Source organism: Schistocerca americana, chromosome 6, assembly GCF_021461395.2.
Source record: "Schistocerca americana isolate TAMUIC-IGC-003095 chromosome 6, iqSchAmer2.1, whole genome shotgun sequence".
NCBI lineage: Eukaryota > Metazoa > Arthropoda > Insecta > Orthoptera > Acrididae > Schistocerca > Schistocerca americana.
The window spans coordinates 85,120,311-85,142,986 of record NC_060124.1 but is presented as its reverse complement, the minus strand read 5'-3'; the positions used below and the strand labels follow the sequence as shown (position 1 = coordinate 85,142,986).

Sequence of the window (22,676 nt, the reverse complement as noted above, 5' to 3'; positions counted from 1 at the left end):
ATTCACTCGCCCGAAGCGACGCCATACAGCGCGACGACGGGTGTTGTCCACCCACGAGCCGGCATCCACTGCCAACACTTTTGCTGCCCTTGAGGATGCCCCAGAGGAACCACCGCGCCCTTCCACGGTGCCAAGGAGGGATGCGCCACTTCCGCCGATCGTTCTGAAATACGAAGGGACCTTCCGGCAGCTGCAGCAGCTTCTCAATAGCTGGACGACGGCAGTCTACAATGTGAAGGTCGCCGGACGAGACATGTACAAGATTACGCTGCGCTCAGCAGACGACTACCGACGCGTGACGCAGGAGGCGTCTGAAAGGGCAATCCCTTTCTTCACTCACGCCACCACACCGGACCGCGTCCTGAAGATTGTCATCCGGCATCTGCCCTTCAACATGGAGCCGGATCACATTAAAGAAGAACTCGAAGAGCTCGACTTCAGTGTCAGAACTGTGGTCAAGATGAAGCAGCCCAAATCACGTGACTACATGCCCCTGTTTCTCGTCATCGCATCCGATACAATCGAGAACAGGAAGCTCCACCAGCTCACCCGACTCGCCAACGTCTCGGTGACCACAGAAGACTTGCGCGCCAAGAGAGGCCCTGTTCAGTGCTACCGGTGCCAGGGCATCAACCATGTCGCCCGGCATTGCTCCATGCCTGAAAAATGTGTGAAGTGCGCCGGTGCACACCCAGCGAAGGACTGCCCCATCCCTCGGAAGCAGCAGCCAACGTGCGCTCTCTGTGGGGGCGCTCACGTTGCCAGCTACCGCGGCTGTGAAGGTTGGAGACGCGCCAGTGCTCGTCAGCGTGGCCAGCCAGTCGCCGCGAAACAGAAGAAGTCTGCCAAGGCTGAACCTACAATCTCCCACGCCACGGTTGTCGCCAGAGGACTGGCGCCCCGCCGACCCCACAGCGATGACGCCGACCATGCAGGCCCACAGGCACGTCGCCGCAATGAAGACTCCCACACCCGCGATGTTTTTGAAGACGCAGGGGCACGACATCCACTACTAACCTGCGCCACTCCACCTGTGCAGAATTCGTCGGACCCGGAACCGGGCCCCTCATCTGCTGCCCTACCCGTGACGTCTGGTGCACGCCCCCAACGCCGCGGCGGCCGGCGCGAGACGGGGGGTCGCACAATCAACGCCCCAGAAGAAGCCACATACAATGGCGAAGAGGTGGCCACTTCCATCGGCGCCAGAGAAGATACGGCTCCTGCCGCCTCCGCCACGGACATCGCCAGTCTGATTACTCAACTCACCGCACTTGTGGCGAGCACAACAAAACTGCTTGATGTCCTCACGCAGCACCTGACCGCTGCACAGAAGATTGCCACTCCGGCAGCCACCAGACGCTCCTCCACTACTCATCATGGGAAGTGTTAGAGGACTCACGGTCGTCGCGTGGAACACCCTCTGTCTACGCACACAAGCTGGCGAATTTCGTCAATTTCTTCGTGATGAAGCCGTGGACATCTGTCTGCGCAGCGAAACCCGCCTTAAACCAGGCATTGCAGTCAAAGCGCCGAACTACTCCTGTTACCGTGCTGACAGGCCAACTGCCGGCGGAGGAATGGACATCTACATACGGAATGGGATCCGTCACCACCAGATTCAACTGCCGCCGCTCGTGACTCTGGAGGCGATTGGAGTTGTCGCGCACACGTCAGCGGGAGCCATAACCTTCATTGCCATCTACAAACCACCGTCGCGTCCATGGGTAGATGCGGACTTAGAATCTCTTCTCTCCATCGGAGGCAAGCTGTTCATCGCTGGAGACTATAACTCCAAGCACGTCGCTTGGCGTTCACGACTCACCAACAGAGACGGACGCCGCGTCCTCCGAATCGTGGATCGCAATGACGCCGTGGTAGTGGGTCCCTATTATCCCACCATCTTCCCCGCTAATGGACAACCGGACATCGTCGACTTCGCGGTCGTGAAAGGCATTCCGCACCGCATCCTCGCCTCGACACGGAATGTTCTCTCCTCTGACCATGTGCCAGTTGTTTTTGACGTCGACCTCGACCCACTGCAGTTACCCAGGCGTGGGGTGTCACTCTCTGGAGTCAACTGGGATCTCTTTCGCCACACCCTGACCGAGTCCCTAGCTGGGATGCCACCTGTAGACGACGCGGAAGCTGAAGATTCCCTCCTCCACTTCACGGACGCCGCCCTCGCCGCAGTCAATGAAGCGGCTCCGCCCAGACGCGAGCGCCAGGACCACTCTCGACAGCTGCCCCCCGATCTCCTTGCACAAATTGCCGAGAAGAACAGAGTGTACCGCGAATGGCAGCGTACACGGAACCCCGCCACCAAACGGCAACTCAACCGTATGCGGCGCGAAATCACGGTGGCTGTGGACAATCACCGCAACCGGGAGTGGGCTAGCCGTGTGGCGACTCTTCAGCTTGACGACGGGTCTGCCTGGAGGACCGCGAAACACTTCCTACGGCGAACGCAGCGTATGCCGCCTCTCCGAACTGCAACCGGAACTGTCTGTGAACCAAACGCGAAGGCTGATGCCCTCGCCGATGTTTTTGAAGAGAACTTCAAGCCTGTAGAGGATCCACTGGACGCAGAACATGAAGAGATAGTCGCTGCCCGGCTCCCTCGCTATCTGGAAACGGATTGCAATGATGACATAGAGGCCACAACTCCTGAAGAAGTCTCGGCGGCTCTGAAGGCCCCCAATCCAAAGAGAGCTGCAGGCCCTGACGACGTCTCCACTGCCATGCTGAAACAACTGCCTGAGGACGCCTCTACTCACCTGGCTCCAATCTTCAACAAGATCTTTCGCACCGGTCACTTTCCCCTGCAGTGGAAGCATGCTGAGATTGTGGCTATTCCTAAGATGGGAAAAGATCTCCGGCAGCCGAAGAGCTATCGCCCGATTAGTCTGCTGCCTGCCATCTCGAAAGTTTTCGAGCGCATCTACCTGAAGAGGCTACAGCAACACGTCACCGCCGAAGCTCTACTCCCAGATGCCCAGTTCGGCTTCCGTAAGGGCCACTCTACGGAGCACCAACTTCTCCGACTCGTGGAGGAAGCCTTCGATTCCCTGGAGAGGCGCGAATACTTCGGAGCAGTCTTCCTTGATGTCTCGCGCGCTTTTGACAGCGTCTGGCACGATGGGCTGCTCTTCAAACTTCTCGAAATGGGGGTCCCTGGATCCCACATCCGTCTGCTACGGTCCTTCCTCGATGGACGGACTTTTCACGTCCGTGCAGAAACTGGCCTGTCGACAGTCCGTCCCATCAGAGCAGGCGTGCCACAAGGGTCGGTCTTGGGGCCGATCCTGTACACGCTCTACACGGCTGATACGCCGACGGTCCCTCGTGTGCATCTAGCACTGTACGCCGACGACACTGCGCTATACTCACGAAGTATGCGCGCGGACACACTTCGCCAGAGGTTGCAGCACGCTGTCGACACCCTAGCCGATTGGGCCGTCAAGTGGAAACTGCAGTTCAATGGCGCCAAGACGCAATTTTTCATTGCAACCCGTCGTGTCATCCCAGCCGCTCTGCCCCCACTCGTCGTTGGAGGCAGTCCTGTCAACTGGCGACCGACAGCGCAGTATCTTGGGGTCACCATAGATCGCCGCCTCACTTGGGGCCCACACGTGAAGGGCGTCGTAAACAAAGCAAGGGGTCGACTTCTCCAGCTCTACCCCCTGCTCAACCCGACGTCGACTCTTCCTCCGCGACTGGGCGTCACGTTGTACAGGGCGCTAATCCGCCCTGTCTTCGATTATGCGGCTGTCGTCTGGGGGAATGCGGCAGACGACCACCTGAAGAAACTACAATCTCTGCAGAACAGGGCTCTCCGCCTGGCGCTGCACCTGCCGCGGGACTTCCCATCTGGACCACTGCACGACCTCGCTGAGGTCCGCAAAGTCAAGGACCACGTCCGTATGGTTGCCCGCCGCTTCTACGAACAGGCGCGGCAATCCGAGAACCGGTACATACGCTCTCTGGGGCAGAAGATACGGCGCAATGCCAACACACGCTGGCCCCAGCTCCTTACGGCATAGGCTGTAACTGAAGAAGAAGACAAAGTGAAAACAACCAGAAGCCAATCACCTCTAGAAGACGCACCGCCAGAATAAATAGGAGGCAAAACATGCATATGTTGTGAACTCCGCTTTACTCGAAGACTGAAGTTTCTTCGCGAAGAAGCCACGCTGGACCGACCAAACCCAGTTCCCTCTGAGCAGCCATAGCGTACGGATCTCCGTGCCGGCACGTTCACAGGAGCTCAGTCCGTCAGTTCACCTGATGATGGCGACATGTATGATCGCCGAAATATTGTGCCCGTTGGACACTGTAGGCCGGCAGCACACCCGTGGATATTTTGGTTGAGTCTGAAGGTGGTTCGATGAGCCTTCTGTTAGTCACTTAAACACGAATTGCTGAGTAGACGTGTGGGTGTAGATGTAGATGTAGATCTCCAACCGGTTAAGGAAATGTTGTTATGCTAACAAGATGAAGCACTCCTAAATTATGGGGAAACTGTGACAAACTTCCAAAATGCAAACATTGATGAATGGGTTGGCAGACGGGGTACTATTGAAAGGCCTGCGGGACCCCCGTATATCACACCCACGGATTTTTCAGTGTGTCGTATATTAAAAATTAAATTTATTCCGTCAAGATTTGTGATTTTGACCATTTGAAGGAACGAACGGAATCAGAATTTTAAAACCTACACCCCCGGAAGATTTGTGACTCATTTTGTAAGATATTGTTGAAAAGAAGCAATGTTTGGTTAGAACTGCGTGGAAACCACTCTGAGCAACGTTTGGAGGTGCATTGAACTCTATATGTACTTCTGTGTCAATAATAAATTTGTATTTCCCTTTTTTTGGCAACTGACATATGGCCCATCCTGTACAGTCGTACAGTCGTAGTAAGAAATTTTAGAAGATACAGCCAGTGCCTAAATTCTCGGCGGAAGCGACTCGCCTTCGAGCCAGCTGAGGTTTAGGTTTCGGTTTACTGCTTTCCACACTGAATTAATTGTAATCAGAATGTTCATGTTGGCCGAGCATATTACAACAGATGAATTACACGTAAGATACGTGTAAGAAGATTCACAAGTTGGGCTGGCGTGTAGTGAGGCAGACTGCTGAATTATAGCATTCCACAATGTCACCTGCTTTGTGAAACCAGAGTAGTTAATGTGCTGATGTCGCAGTATTAACCCTAGCAATACTAACACATGTTCAATAGCGCACATTACCAGGGAAGGGTAGGGTAGGGAGGCGCGGGAAGATAAGAGGGTAATCCAAAAAGTAAGGTCTCCAATTTTTTAATAAGTAAATAGGCCTGTTTATTTCTACAATGGTTTACATCAGTTTACAGCTTCAACATTTAGCTATTTTTCGACATAACTGCCATTTCTGTCGATGCATTTTTGTAGACGCTGTGGCAGTTTTTGTACGCCCATGGGACACCATCTCGCCGCCATGCTGTTCAGAAAGTTATGAACCTCTTCTTTCGCCTCGTCGTCGGAGCTGAATCGCTTTCCGGCCAAATGTTCTTCTAACCTAGGGAACAGGTGAAAGTCACTGGGCGCCAAGTCAGGACTATAGGGTGGAAGGGTGATTATGTTCCACTGAAACTGTTGCAGGAGACCAACGGTTTGCCGAGCGATGTGTAGGCGAGCGTTGTAATGGAGAATGTGTACGCCCTTGCTCAACATTCTTTTTCTTCAGTTCTGAATTGCCCGTTTGAGTTTTTTCAGAGTCTCACAGTACCTGTCAGCGTTAACTGTGGTCCCAGCGATTCAGCTCCGACGACGAGTTGAAAGAAGAGGTTCATAACTTATCGAACAGCATGGCGGCGAGCTAGTATGACACGGGCATACAAAAACTGCCACAGCTTCTGTAAAAATGTATCGACAGAAATGGTGATCATGTCGAAAAATAGCTAAATATTCAAGCTGTAAACTGATGTAAACCATTGCAGAAATAAACAGGTCTATGTACTTATAAAAAATGGGAGACCTTACTTTTGGGATTACCCTCGTACTTTACGCTTACTATTGAACAGTTTCAAAAAATTCATTAAGTGTTATTGATTTATTTCAGCTACATGTTTTTTTAAAGACGTACTGATCTCTAAGTAATGACCTGAACCTCAAATCAGTGTATGACGTTCACTGTGAAAGTGACATCTAGTACTAAGACATAAATTTTTGGGTTAAGTCTCAGTGAAAAATTGAAAAGATTTATGGAATCTGGAAGAAGAATTCATTAAAAACAATATTATTTTCAGAATTTTACAATTTAAATTAACGTCTTAGATTACAATATTTTCAAATGGTGAGCATAAAGTACCGCCCAGCCCCCCCACCCCCGTTTAGCATTGGTAGGGTTAAGGGGTTGCTATCGTTAGTAATCTCTAGCTCCACTCAGTTTTCTGGAATCATAACTGAGAAGAAAACATAGGTACAAAGAAGGTAGCTGCGAAGAAACCATGGGTAACAGAAGAAATACTTCAGTTGATTGATGAAAGGAGGAAGCACAAATATGTTCCGGGAAAATCAGGAATACAGAAATACAAGTCGCTGAGGAATTACATAAATAGGAAGTGCAGGGTTAGCTAAGACGAAATGGCTACAGGAAAAATGTGAAGACATCGAAAAAGATATGATTGTCGGAAGAACAGACTCAGCATACAGGAAAGTCAAAACAACCTTTGGTGACATTAAAAGCAACGGTGGTAACATTAAGAGTGCAATGGGAATTACACTGTTAAATGCAGAGGAGACAGCAGATAGGTAGAAAGAATACATTGAAAGACCTTATGAGGGTGAAGATTTGTCTGATGTGATAGAAGAAGAAACAGGAGTCGATTTAGAAGTGATAGGGGATCCAGTATTAGAATCGGAATTTAAAAGAGCTTTGGAGGACTTACGGTCAAGTAAGGCAGAAGGGATAGATAACTTTCCATCAGAATTTCTAAAATCATTGGGGGAAGTGGCAAGAAAACGACTATTCACGTTGGTGTGTAGAATATATGAGTCTGGCGACACACCATCTGACTTTCGGAAAAGGATCATCCACACAATTCCGAAGACGGCAAGAGCTGACAAGTACGAGAATTATCGCACAATCACCTTAACAGCTCATGCATCGAAGCTGCTTACAAGAATAATATACAGAAGAATGGAAAAGAAAATTGAGAATGCACTAGGTGACGATCAGTTTAGCTTTAGGAAAAGTAAAAGGACGAGAGAGGCAATTCTGACGTTACGGCTAATAATGGAAGCAAGGCTAAAGAAAAATCAAGACACTTTCATAGGATTTGTCGACCTGGAAAAAGCGTTCGACAATATAAAATGATGCAAGCTGTTCGAGATTCTGAAAGAAGTAGGGGTAAGCTATAGCGAGAGACGGGTCATATACAATATGTACAACAACCAAGAGGGAATAATAAGAGTGGACGATCAAGAACGAAGTTCTCGTATTAAGAAGGGTGTAAGACAAGGCTGTAGCCTTTCGCCCCTACTCTTCAATCTGTACATCGAGGAAGCAATGATGGGAATAAAAGAAAGGTTCAGGAGCGGAATTAAAATACAAGGTGAAAGGATATCAATGATACTATTCGCTGATGACATTGCTATCCTGAGTGAAAGTGAAGAAGAATTAAATGATCTGCTGAACGGAATGAACAGTCTAATGAGTACACAGTATGGTTTGGGAGTAAATCGGAGAAAGACGAAGGTAATGAGAAGTAGTGGAAATGAGAACAGCGAGAAACTTAACATCAGGATTGATGGTCACGAAGTCAATGAAGTTAAGGAACTCTGCTACCTAGGCAGTAAAATAACCAATGACGGACGGAGCAAGGACATCAAAAGCAGACTCGCTATGGCAAAAAAGGCATTTCCGCCCAAGAGAAGTCTACTAATATCAAATACCGGCCTTAATTTGAGGAAGAAATTTCTGAGGATGTACGTCTGGAGTACAGCATTGTATGGTAGTGAAACATGGACTGTGGGAAAACCGGAACAGAAGAGAATCGAAGCATTTGAGATGTGGTGCTACAGACGAATGTTGAAAATTAGGTGGACTGATAAGGTAAGGAATGAGGAGGTTCTATGCAGAATCGGAGAGGAAAGGAATATGTGGAAATCACTGATAGGGAGAAGGGACAGGATGATAGGACATCTGCTAAGACATGAGGGAATTACTTCCATGGTACTAGAGGGAGCCGTAGAGGGCAAAAACTGTACAGGAAGACAGAGATTTCAATACGTCAAGCAAATAATTGAGGACGTAGGTTGCAAGTGCTACTCTGAGATGAAGAGGTTAGCACAGGAAAGGAAATCGTGGCGGGCCGCATCAAGGCAGGCTATAAAGACGATTGCTTGAGTTATGCAATTCTGTAACGGAGTAATTCACAATTGTTTGACTGATTACTGCACGAGATTAATAAATGATCGTCATCCTTTACGATGAGATAACTCAAAATTCTCGTCTCAATTGATATTTCACATTGATTCTAATTCATGTTATGCCAATATTTATGTCATCTGTTGATGATTGTTGGCTTGCGGTAAAAAGCAACAGAGCCTGCAGAAACTTCGGTGACGATTTTTAATTCATTCATAACTGCCAACTAACGGGACGACAATTACTACATTCACTAGCTGATCAGTAAGAGCCCATTGCACTACGGTGAACTCTGTACCAGCCAATGAAAGTAACTAGCTTTTTTACCTTGAAACAAAAAGTAAATGCCTCGGAATCGCTTAACTTCTAAGGTTTTTTCAGATTTCTGAAGTAATAAGTGAAGAATTATTATAGTGCGGTGAGAGCGAGGTGCCGGCGACTTACCGTCTTTGTCGTAGTGGCTCCAGACTTCCATGAACTGGTTGGCGGACAGCTTCTTGAGCTCCCGGCTGTCGGGGTCGCGGAACTGCCTCATGAAGTTGGTGGCGCGCTCCAGGTTGAGCTTCTTGGCTTTGGCAGCGGCGGCGGCTGCGGCGGCGTCTGACCCGCTCATGGCGGAGGGCGCGGTCGTCTGCGGAACACGGACAGACACAGCGCGGGTCAGCGCGGAACGTGAGCGCTAAGTGCAAGTGATAGAGTTGGTGAAATAAATTAATTTAAAAGCTCTCGGGTTTTCGGCCCGTAACGCCTCAGCATAGTGTCAGTAGCAATCGTTTTGCTTCTCAAGCAGAAAATGGTTCAAATGGTTCTGAGCACTATGGGACTTAACATCTGTGGTCATCAGTCCCCTAGAACTTAGAACTACTTAAACCTAACTAACCTAAGGACATCACACACATCCATGCCCGAGGCAGGATTCGAACCTGTGACCGTAGCAGTCGCGCGGTTCCGGACTGCGCGCCTATTTCTCAAGCAGAATTTGACACAGCTTCATAATTTCCAGAGAATTTGCGATGAAGTGCACTTTAATCTAAATGTTCGATGCCTGTGACCTCATAACGTAACTACTGTACTCAATGGGATGCGATTCGATGATGATGTGGATGATATGTGGGTTGGGCGCAACGTATATGTAACCACAAGCAAATATAAATGGCATCCTAAGAACACACACACGCAAACACACAAAAAGCTACGAAGAGCACAAAGAGGACATTGTTAAACCTTGGTACACTTTTAGAACACTTCGCTTATACCCAGCCCTGTAAAAGAAGATTATCATACACTACTGGCCATTAAAATTACTACAACAAGAAGAAATGCAGATGATAAACGGGTATTCACTGGACAAATATATTATATTAGAACTGAGATGTCATAACATTTGCACCCAATTTGGGTGCATAGATCCTGAGAAATCAGTACCCTGAACAACCACCTCTGGTCGTAATAACGGCATTGATACGCCTGGGCATTGAGTCAAACAGAGCTTGGATGGCGTGTACAGGTACAGCTGCCCATGCAGCTTCAACACGATACCACAGTTCATCGAGAGTAGTGACTGGCGTATTGTGACGAGCCAGTTGCTCGACCACCATTGACCACACGTTTTCAGTTGGTGAGAGATCTGGAGAATGTGCTGGCTAGGGCAGCAGTCGTACATTTTCTGTATCCAGAAAGGCCCGTATAGGACCTGCAGTATGCGGTCGTGCATTATCCTGCTGGAATGTAGGGTTTCGCAGGGATCGAATGAAGGGTAGAACCACGGGTCGTAACACATCTCAAATGTAACGTCGTCTGTTCAAATTGCCGTCAATGGGAACAGGACGTGTGACCAGTGGCACCCCTTATCATGGCGCCGGGTGATACGTCAGTATGGCGATGACGAATACACGCATCCAATGTGCGTTCACCGCGATGTTGCCAAACACGGATACGACCATCATGATGCTGTAAACAGAACCTGGATTCATCCGAAAAACTGACGTTTTGCCATTCGTGCACCCAGGTTCGTCGTTCAGTACACCATCCCAGGCGCTCCTGTCTGTGATGCAGCGTCAAGGGTAACCGTAGCCATGGTCTCCGAGCTGATAGTCCATGCTGCCGCAATCGTCGACGAACTGTTCGTGCAGATGGTTGTTGTCTTGCAAACGTCCTAATCTGTTGACTCAGGGATCGAGACATGGCTGCACGATCCGTTACAGCCATGCGGATGAGATGCTTGTCATCTCGACTGCTAGTGATATGAGGCCGTTTGGATCCAGCACGGCGTTCCATATTACCCTCATGAACCCACCGATTCCATATTCTGCTAACAGTCATTGGATCTCGACCAACGCGAACAGCAATGTCGCGATAAGACACAATGCAATCGCGATAGGTTACAATCCGACCTTTATCAAAGTGGGAAACGTGATGGTACGCATTTCTCCTCCTTACACGAGACATCACAATAACGTTTCACCAGGCAACGCTGGTCAACTGCTGTTTGTGTATGAGAAATCGGTTGGAAACTTTCCTCATGTCAGCACATTGAAGGTGTCGCCAACGGCGCCAACCTTGTGTGAATGCTCTGAAAAGCGAATCATTTGCATATCACAGCATTTTCTTCCTGTCGGCTAAATTTCGCGTTTGTAGCACGTCATCTTCGTGATGTAGCAATTTTAATGTCCAGTAGTGTACATTCTTAAGACAAAACGGTTCAAAATCTGCAGATGTAGAGGTAATTTCGGGAGTACCGCAGGGAAGCGTGATAGGACCTTTATTGTTTACAATATACATAAATGACTTAGTTGACAACATCGGTAGCTCCGTGAGGCTATTTGCAGATGACACGGTTGTCTACAAGAAAGTAGCAACATCAGAAGACTCGTACGTACTCCAGGAGGACCTGCAGAGGATTAATGCATGGTGCGACAGCTGGCAGCTTTCCCTAAACGTAGATAAATGTAATATAATGCGCATACATAGGGGCAGAAATCCATTCCAGTACGATTATGCCATAGGTGGTAAATCATTGGAAGCGGTAACGACCGTAAAATACTTAGGAGTTACTATCCGGAGCGATCTGAAGTGGAATGATCACATAAAACAAATAGTGGGAAAAGCAGGCGCCAGGTTGAGATTCATAGGAAGAATTCTAAGAAAATGTGACTCATCGACGAAAGAAGTAGCTTACAAAACGCTTGTTCGTCCGATTCTTGAGTATTGCTCATCAGTATGGGACCCTTACCAGGTTGGATTAATAGAAGAGATAGACATGATCCAGCGAAAAGCAGCGCGATTCGTCATGGGGACATTTAGTCAGCGCGGGAGCGTTACGGAGATGCTGAACAAGCTCCAGTGGCGGACACTTCAAGAAAGGTGTTACGCAATACGGAGAGGTTTATTATCGAAATTACGAGAGAGCACATTCCGGGAAGAGATGGGCAACATATTACTACCGCCCACATATATCTCGCGTATTGATCACAACGAAAAGATCCGAGAAATTAGAGCAAATACGGAGACTTACAAGCAGTCGTTCTTCCCACGCACAATTCGTGAATGGAACAGGGAAGGGGGGATCAGATAGTGGTACAATAAGTACCCTCCGCCACACACCGTAAGGTGGCTCGCGGAGTATAGATGTAGATGTAGATGTAGAAAGAAAGAGAAAGACGACACGCCACGAAGGAATTATCCTAATCGGACGGAAATCGGTAGATGCGATGTAAATGTACAGACAAATAAATGATTACAATTTGGGATAAACTGGATGACTTATTCAAGAGAAAGAGGTCAAAAAACTGAAAAAGTCAATAATGTGTTGCTCCACCTCTGGACTTTCCGCAAGCAGTTCTTCGGCTTGGCACCGATTGATAAATTTGTTCGATGTCCTCCTGAGGACATCGTGCGAACTCTGCCCAATAGATCGTCAAAATTGCGCGTTGGTTGGAGGGTCTTGTCGATAAGGCTCCATAACCTCTCAATTGGAAGAGATCCGGCGACCTTGCTGGCCAACGTAGGGTTTGGCAAGCATGGGCTCCTCTTCAGTGGTAATCGTGGCTTAGTTCGATGCAGGACTCATTACTAAAGACAGTTCTACTCCAATCAATGAGACTCCAGGCCTAAGACGTATCTGGAGACAGCATGGAAAGCGGTGCGGTACCAACCTGTCATCGCCCGTGGCCTCAAAACGAGGAGTTATGATCTGGGGAGACATTTCGTTTGGTTGTCATCTGTGGCACCCTTACAGCACAAAGTCACGTAGAGCATACTGCACGCATCGTTTTGTTTCCATTCATGCCAAGCCATCTTGGGCTTACATTTCAGCGAGATAAGAAAAACGAGAGTTTCTCCTCCTTCTCTTTGTGCTTGCCAAACCCTACGTTGGCCAGCAAGATCTCTCCTCAGTTGAGAATGTTTCGAGTGTTATGGGCAGGACGCTCCAACCAGTTCAGGATTTCGACGATCTACAGGGCTAATTGGACAGAATTTTGGGCGATATACCTCAGAAGGACAACCTACAACTCTGTCAATCGGTGTCAAGAGTAATAAATGCTTGCGTAGGAATCGGAGGTGAACCAAAACATTATTGACTTACTCAATTTATGAAGCTTTACTCAATTTATGAAGCTTTGAATAAAAGATCAAATTTTCTGATATAGTAAGCATCTGTTTGTCTTACATGCACGTCACATCTAACGTGTTTCGTGGTGTATCGTTTTGTAAGTGTAGTACAAACTGGATACAGGGCAGTGACAAGTGACTAAATTTGAGGTACACATCAATGACCGAGCTGTTGCGAGACAGGTATATATCTAGAGGCGTGTACTCCTTGATGCGTCGTTCTTTTTTCCTTAGACCACGTAATAAAAAACCAGTTACAAGTTAAATATATTTTGAAACAGAAGCTATTGGAAAGTAACATATATTCCCATATTGAAGACAGATCGGATTGTTAAGGCATTAAAGAAACTTAGCACATTTGCAAGTACGATACGTTCCGTGGTATAAATCCTACCTCCGTTTCTTCCGTGCACGAACGATGAAGCATGGCGCAACCATCCACACTTTGTGTAGCTTTCAAATACGCTCATTTCTACGCCACAAAACTTCTGTCAATGAAGAATTAACAATACTTTTTAAACAGCTTTCAAATATTATACAACACTTACACATGTAAAACGCGACATATTTACAAATGCTCTGCAAAACACAACCTTGTATCTAAGAAAAACAGAAAATGCAGGAAATGTCGGGAACTGCTTATGGCCGTCTATAGTGGGCATTCCTTTACGTCATTCTAAAATTAGGTGTAAGTGTCAAATACTCATTTTGATAAAGCAGTTTTCACACATGATATCACTGATTTTGTAATGTCACATCCAGTTGTCTGTCATTATTTAGTAAACTGCCTACCCATTTTACTGCATTGTTAAATCATATTTTGTCAAGGAAAACCTCTTTGGTAACAGAAAAGTCTTCTTTCAATCGGAGCATTTGCATGGAACACGCGTAATAACTTCTGTATGAGTTTGATGAAATCATGGTTCACACTTTGCACTAAATTTATGAGAAAGGCCTGAAGCGTCCTTAGGAATTGAATTGTTTCAGTTATTTTTCGTAATATTAACGTTGTAACATTGCTCGTACCACGCTCAGTTGCATGCGTTCAGCTTTTGTTTGTCAACAAGGTTTTTAGATAAATAGTTCTCAGTTTACATGCCATGTCCAATTCCTATAAAACCATAAGCTTTCATTTCTGCCTGCATCGTCAACATAAGGGACAAAGTCACTCAGAATCTATCGAAGGACTCTGTGGCGAAATGCTTCATAGCCAGCAAGGTTTTTACTTTGCTTAAATCTATGTCGTATCTCTCTTTGCTTTCGTAGCAATTATCTAACAGCACTAATGTACCGCAGCGAGGCTTTACCATCCCATGAAACTTTGCTCGACGTGAACAGGTCTAAGACGTAACCCACAATGCTTTCGAATTTTATACATTGCGCTCCTAATGTTCCTCCCCAGAGATACGGGTATCAGTATTCATTACTGAGCCAAAGCTCGTTTTCCAGAACAAAACCCCATTGCCGGCTATAGGGTGACAACGTCATCTATCGACGACGTCCTGAGCTGAACTTCTGCGCCGCCCCTTTCCGCTTGGCTGCTTCATAGGCACCCGATGTCCAGCGCCTGGGGGGAACATTGGCAATTTCGGCGTCCTCCAAACTTCTGAGTGCCAAGTTGTCATCTCGACGGCTTCCATCAGCGGTTGCCACCGGCTGCGGAAACTCTGCGACACAGCGATGCCAGAGGGGTCGTTTTCAACCGTCAAATCCACAGCTACGGTTCGGTTAGCAGCGACAAGTTCGCTAATTAGCTGTCCACGTCGCAATTCCTGATAGCCCCTGAGCTCTAGCAGTCGGATTCCCGAATTCGGGGCATGTCAATAACAGGAGGTGACTTCCGAGTTCTGAGGGAACTAAGTTGTAAACTGGTACCTGGATTAGACGCTATCACTTCACAATTATTGAGAACTATGGGAGAATCAGCCATCACGAAACTGTTTCACAGAGTTATGCGAGATATATGTGCCCTAAGACTTCACGTAGAATGTTGTAATTCTAATTCCTAGGAAGGAAGCATGTGAATACACCAGACCATCAGCCGAATAACTCATGCCTTTAAAATATTAAAATAAGTCGAGGAATATCGCCTGGATGTCTAAGAAATGCAGGAACACGTGAAGCAACATTGACCCTGCGACTTATCTGAGAATGTAGACTGGAAAAAATGTAAACCCAAATTTGTAGAATTTTTAGATTTAGATTGAGATTTTGACATTCTGCACCAAATGGCTCAAATGGCTCTGAGCACTATGGGACTCAACTGCTGAGGTCATTAGTCCCCTAGAACTTAGAACTAGTTAAACCTAACTAAGGACATCACAAACATCCATGCCCGAGGCAGGATTCGAACCTGCCACCGTAGCGGTCTTGCGGTTCCAGACTGCAGCGCCTTTAACCGCACGGCCACTTCGGCCGGCCGACATTCTGCACCCTTTGATATCTACAACCTGTACGTAAACCAAATTGTAAGTAGAAGGACATGAAATGGAGTCAGTAATGCAGGAGTAGGACAACTTGCTAGCTCAGTACACTGAGCCAGCATTAAAGCAAGCCAAGAAAAAAATTTGGATGGTCATAATCAAGAGGAAAAAATAAACACTGTGAGGTTTTATGTAAATTGAGGGTGAAAGGGTATAAAGGAAATGAAAGGCGAAGGAATTACTGATGTCAGCTGCATCGGGGCACTAAGCGGAAACAGTGGTGACGAGTGAAAGGGTGTAGAGAACCAGGATTCGAACCTGATATCTCCTGCTTGCGAGGCAGATGCGTTAACCATTGGGCCTTCCGGCCATCCGGACTGACTGCACTGACTATTTTGACACGCCTCTAGACCGATACAATTTTCCAACGAGCGCCACTTATTTGCAATCTCTATCCATTTCCTCCACGCTCGCTACGCTAAAGTTCCCACAAGAGGTCGGACGCATTTGTGCATCCGCAATGAAGAAGGTGGATCCATTGGCCATCCACGCAAATCATTTATATGAATGCACGATATCTTTTGTTTCGTTTTCCTACATACTGAGCCAGCCGCTGTGGCCGAGCGGCTCCAGGCGCTTCAGTCCGGAACCGCGCTGCCGCTACGGTCCTAATCCTGCCTCGGGTATGAATGTGTGTGATGTCCTTAGGTTAGTTAGGTTTAAGTAGTTCTAAATCTAGGGGATTGATGACTTCAGATGTCGAGCCCCATAGAGCTTAGAGCCATTTGAGCCTACATACTGTTAGCCATGGTAACTTTTGTGAATCCCGTGTGGGCTACAATAGTTATACACAGATGAACAATCTTGCTCTTGATGTATTAGCGTGGAGAGCCGCTTCAAACGCGTCTTCGGACTAAAGACCATAACCACCTCACGTTCGTTTAGCGTTCATTACGCTGGCGTCCCACGTAATTCTGCCATCTGCAAGAACTAGGTTAATTTTGATGTCACAAGAAAATAGTCGACAGTTTGGAAGGCCGAATCTGCTCATGCTACTGAAAATGACGCAGTTTTTGATGGGAATAACAAATCTCTGTAACGTAACTAGTTGACTTCACTGTCCATCATCAAGAGGCGCTTACCACGGTGACGATATTTTCCTTTGAGAGTGGCGTAGCAAACATCAATGCGGCGCGCCATTCAGATGGTCGTTACAACAGCAGAAAAGTACCCATTACATTCAATATATTTTAACAATATTATTTCTTTGATGAGATTTTCACTCTGCAGCGGAGTGTGCACTGATATGAAACTTCCTGACAGATTAAAACTGTGTGCCGGACCGAGATTCGAACTCGGGATCTTTGCCTTTCGCGGGCAAGTGCTCTGCCAACTGAGCTACCCAAGCGCGACTCACGACCCACTCTCACAGCTTCAATTCTTGCAGTACCTCGTCTCCTACCTTCAAAACTTAACAGAAGCTCGTCTGCGAACCTTGGTAAAGCACTTGCCCGCGAAAAGCAAAGGTCCCGAGTTCGAGTCTCGGTCCGGCACACAGTTTTAATCTGTCAGGAAGTTTCATATAATTTCTTGTCAGAACTATAATTATTTCATCGAAATATCTCTCTTACAGATCTGCTATTCTGGACCAAAACTACAACAGCCGATTAAAAGAATGTGATAGACGGTGTATTAGTTTCCTCGCTTAAACGTTTAAGTGATTTTCAGTTCCATACGCAAAAAGGGTTTTCGAAACCAAGTAAATTTAGCGGGACGTATTTTCTTTTCACATGATTAGTCCTTGGAGTAGCCACGTTAGCTGGAAAACCCAATGCATGTTACTTCCACGTCACGAAGGAGCACGCTAGTTACATCCCAATTCGCCTGGAATGTGTGCCTTACACTAGTATCTGTAAATTACAGGAAAAGAACACGGAAAATAACAAGTAATTCAAATGCTAATACAGTATCTACTTAACACATAAATTGTGTACTAAACAGCTGGCAGCAAGTAAAGGTTTATGGACTGCTTACTTAGTCTGCACAAGGCAGGAAGAAGAGCATTTGTGAGGAGACAGACAATTGGTTCATTGGGAGGTGGAAGAGAACGGCTCTGCTAGCTATGAAATGCAGCGTGTTGTCCTTCGCGGATCGAATGGATATCTAAGGTCCTTCCAACTGGAGAAAGGTGATCGTGAAATGGATCCGGCACGCTCGCGAATTAACGTCTTGAATCCCTCGGCGAAATATTGACTGTCACGACCTTGCACTTAATACCGATGAGAATCGTCGGTCATCTATCTGTACATGACAGCTGCCCGAACGCGAATAACCGATGCTCCTGCTGGCACTTGTAATCTCGCTTCCTCTACACATTTTGCACATGCTTAACTTCAACAGTTTAGTTAGTGGCGATGGGATACAGGTAAGGGAAGGTCAACAGGGACAACATACTTCGTCGCGAGATCTGACGGTGTTGCCTAAAACTGAAAGGTGTCTCCTTTCTCAAATTAGGGTGTTAAAATAATACATTGAAAGGTTAACAGTACACAAAGTTTTACTTCGTCTATTGATATTGTAAGTAACATACCTCATAGCAATGTCTAAACTCAACCATGCTCGTACTAGCAGTGAATTTTTAATTCCACATTCACAGCGAACTTTGTCATGCTGTTTTGCTTTTCCAGCTTCATATTCGACATTGTTACAGTCTAACTGACAATATTTCATATTTGATATTTTTATTTTTGTGATTTAGGACCGAAAACAATGGTGGTAGGTATACTTCTTATTGCCACTCTGTGCGAAGAACATTTGTTAGATGCATCCAGATGAACCAAAACATTATGAACACTGCCCAGCGTCACGTGAATGCCTCCTGATGGTGTTACGATCTGATGACTCAGTAAGGAAAGAATGTAAGCGGCAGAGAGACGAATGACCAATCATTATAGCAAAGATAAGGGCCGCAAATCCGGAAATTCATTGATGTAAGCAGGTTTGAGTAAGGGCACATTGTAGTGACACTGTGCCGGAAACGAGAATCTCTGAAGCAGCGAAGCTGGTCACCTGTTGGTGTGCTACTGTCGTGAGCACCTATGGCAAGTGGTTGAAGGATGATGAAATAACGACTGCACGAAACATGCACCACATGACAGATGCAGGTGTCGGCCGGTGTGGCCGAGCGGTTCTAGGCGCCATAGTCTGGAATCGCGAGACCGCTATGGTCGCAGCTTTGAATCCTGCCTCGGGCATGGATGTATGTGATGTACTTAGGTTAGTTAGGTTTAAGTAGTTCTAAGTTCTAGGGGACTGATGACCTCAGAAGTTAAGTCCCATAGTGCTCAGAACCATTTTTAGATGCAGGTGACAGATGCTGGCCAGTGAGGACTTCCATGGACTCTGTGGTGCCAATCGAAGAAATCATGACTGCAGTGAATTACGTGAACATTATTGCGCACCACCTGCATCGCTTCATGCTTGAAGTCTCCCTCTACGGCGACGATATCTTCCAGCACGACAGTTGTCCGTGTTGCAACGTCAGAATCCTAATGCGATGGTTTCAGAGGAATTATGATGAACTCACACTGACGTCTTGGCCAGCAACTGTGCCTGATCTCTGCCCATTGGAACACGTAACGGGCGCCAGCTTCGTGCCCATAAACCGCAAGTCGTAATTTGCTGGAACTGCTTGACCTGTGCGTAGTCAACTGGTGCCACATACTCTGGCATCCTGTCAAGGACTTGTTGAATCCATGCCAAGCAGAATCTCTGTTGTACTGTGTTTGAAAAGTCGAATAACTCTCTATTAAACGGGTGGTCATAACGTTATGGCTCATCGGTGCATAATACCCGTAATAATTATAAACTAGTGCATGTTCTTAGCACAACGGTACCAAGTCTCACGGCCATTGGCTACCAATGACGCCATACTAGAGACAATGGGCGGGGCTTCCGCTATTTAACCACTGACAGCAGAGCGGATTGTAGGAATGTTCTCCAAGCCTGCACAGATGGACCTGCTCCACGCCAACGGTTCCTACGGTCAAGAAGGGTATTTCACTGCGGTTTTTTTATTGCGTTACTTTATTTTAGTGTCCGTTTCAATTGCAACTGAGCATTATGTTTTATTCCTCTTCACTGAACGTAAGATCCGATGATCTCTCAGAAGATCGTAACCGGTCATCCAAAAATATAAATAGGCAACTTAAATGCGATCACGACTGCATGTACTGAAATAAGTTATACAACGCAGAGTAGGTAAGACATATTCCTATGAGGGTAGTAAAAAAATCAAGTTTGGTGTAAGTATACTTCTCACTGCTTGCAAGAGAGATACTGAATATTAAAGGATGAACTGCAGTGACTAAATAAACCTTGCGAAATAAAAATAATTTATTAACGGATCATCGCCTTAGTACAGAAATAAGAAAGAAGTTCATCAGGAACTTTGTTTGAAGCAATTTAAGGTATGGTTGTGAAGGATGGACTCTGGGGAAGATAGAAAAGAAAAAAATTAAAAGTGGTAGGGGTGTAGATACGGAGAAGAGACGCAAAAAGCATCCTGGAGTGATAGAAAATCTAATAAAACGAGTATTAAAAGTAAGTAAAGAGATCAAAACAATACAGAGCAGAGAAACTAAATTAACTGGACACCTAATTCGATCTAACAAATGGTTCAAATGGCTCTGAGCACTATGGGACTTAACATCTGTGGTCATCAGTCCCCCAGAACTTAAAACTACTTAAACGTAACTAACCTAAGGGCATCGCACACATCCATGCCCGGGGAAGGATTCGAAGCTGCGACCGTAGTGGTCGCGCAGTTCCAAACTGAAGCGCATAGATCCGTTCGGCCACTCGATCTAACATATTAGGGGGACAAATCTTGGAAAAAAATTATTAGACAGTCCCAGAATATTCGTATTACTAAATGCTATAGGTAGAATGAGCTGCTGCAAGTGCTGCTTAATGGTAAAGACTGTGAGCGACAGAGAAGGATATCGATGTCAACAAAGCGTTGCCATCAGCGTCTCATGATGATGACCACGTGTTCAATTCAGCCCCTCTCCCTCCCCTACATCCACCCTATTACTCAAAGGTTTAGGGCTTCCTGTATGTTAGGTGCCACTCAGTTTTGTTGAGTAAGAAAATGAGAACTGGGAAAAGAAATAAGAAAAGAAATACGCAGATGTATGCATTCTCAAGAGTGCGTAAGACGAAGAACCTGCAACAACAAATCGAGTTCCATATTTCCGAGTCGCGGCTGCTTCTGTTTCCCCTCAGCTTCTTTCGCTTCCGCCCAGGAGCTAGGGATGGTCTCAACCCCCACATCCTGGCCGTCGGCCAAATGCGAATGCTGCAGGATACCGCCATACGTCTCTGCCACAGACTCTTAAATCGACCAGATAAGCGGGAATTTAAAATGGCCATCTGAAACCGCCCACCGACGACGAGACGGCAATTTACTGCAGGCCCATCACACGCTCCACTTAGCCTGAAAAATTTCGGGACGCATTAGTGTGCATTTCTGAATAAAAGAGAAGGAAAAGCAGCACTAAATTCCATTTCTGGAGGTCTATTAGTAAAAAAAGGGAAGCTGCTGTTATTATCGACACATTATGTAAGAGCAACATCCATACAACTAATTACATGCTAAATAATTAGATGTAAAACAATCATCCGATCACACAGTTGCTAAAACAATCACCCCATCACACAGTGCGAGTTGCATGTTGCCTATGTAGCGGAGGAGGAGGAGATTAGTGTTTAACGTCCCATCGACAACGATGTCATTAGAGACGGAGCGCAAGCTCGGGTGAGGGAAGGATGGGGGAAGGAAATCGGCCGTGCCCTTTCAAAGGAACCATCCCGGCATTTGCCTGAAGCGATTTAGGGAAATCACGGAAAACCTAAATCAGGATGGCCGGAGACGGGATTGAACCGCCGTCCTCCCGAATGCGAGTCCAGTGTGCTAACCACTGCGCCACCTCGCTCGGTCTGTCTATGTAGCGGCATACGGGGGCAACCAATACTGTTTTGCAGCATTTCATATAAGTACTGACAAAGCTTAAATGTTTTAAATGGTGTCATAATCTAGTCATGAAGCAGCTGAACTCAGGGCCTACAAATTACCCAGACTGTATTAGTCCCGCATCTGAAAATGATAACACATAGAGACTTCCAACATACTTCACACATCATTTCAAAACGTTTCGAAATTTTTTCTCGCTGAATCCGCCCCCTCTCCCCCGCCCGCCCACACACACACACACACACACACACACACACACACACACACACACACACACACGCACACAAAGTAATGAAAGGAATAAAAGTTCTTTTGTTATTGCATCTCGCTGTTGATACAGGAAATCTTCAGCATCATGCATTATATTTTAATTCGTTACTTCTTTACTGATAACTCTATTCGCTACGTTTTTTGCAGACTATGTGCACATAGACGGCAGAATGTACTAGCAGAATTACATCATTGTACCCCAGATATTTTAGTAGATAAGACGTGATAAGCATTGGAATGGGTGAAAAACTAACTTTTCTTAAAGCAGAGCGCAAATTACCCGCACAATATTCATTCAGGTAATAAAATGAAACGCCTACACTCATCCTTACGACGTTATTTATTATTTGTCTACCAGTTTCAGTGCTTCAGTACACCATCTTCAGGCCGTAACTGACGCTGACAGGGTTAACTCCAGTCGTATACACGATTCCATCAGTGGTCAACACCTATGAACTGGTTTTCGTAGACTCCCTGTAACAACGATGCTGTTTCTCCAAATACCAACTCAAGTTTATGGTTGGAGACACAACATCGTTGTTTCAGTTAGACTGCGAAAACCAGTTCATGTATGTTGACCGCTGATGGAATAGCTCCACGACTGCAGTTAGCGAGAGTTAAGGTGTACTGAAGCACCGAAACTGGTAGACATATATTAAATAACGTCGTAAGAACGACTGTAGGTGTTCCATTTTATTACACAAGTGAACGGTCCAAATCCCTCAAACCATCAATGAAAATGATGGACATACAAATATATTATTTCAGTGTTTGATAATGGAAGCGGTTATCGACTTCTAACAAATTCTAAAATTAATTTCAATCTATTTTTAAACTTCACCTCGCTTGACCTTTTCATCACTCTATAGGTCAGTAATTCGAAAGTAATTAAACCAATAATCAGGGTTTTGCGTCTTCAGGCATAAGGAT

The 22,676-nt window shown here is 46.3% G+C and overlaps 1 protein-coding gene across 2 annotated transcripts in view; it reads right to left on the bottom strand.

Annotated features, from left to right (window-relative positions):
- The window catches only part of LOC124619434 (calbindin-32), a 747,279-nt gene extending 738,240 nt beyond the window's left edge, over nt 1-9,039 (bottom strand). For both annotated transcript variants that reach the window (XM_047145810.1, XM_047145811.1), the window contains exon 1: nt 8,853-9,039. In XM_047145810.1, coding sequence (XP_047001766.1) covers nt 8,853-9,021 — 169 coding nt within the window. In that variant the 5' untranslated portion in view covers nt 9,022-9,039. The remainder of the gene's footprint in view (nt 1-8,852) is intronic.
- Nucleotides 9,040-22,676: the final 13,637 nt, after the last annotated feature.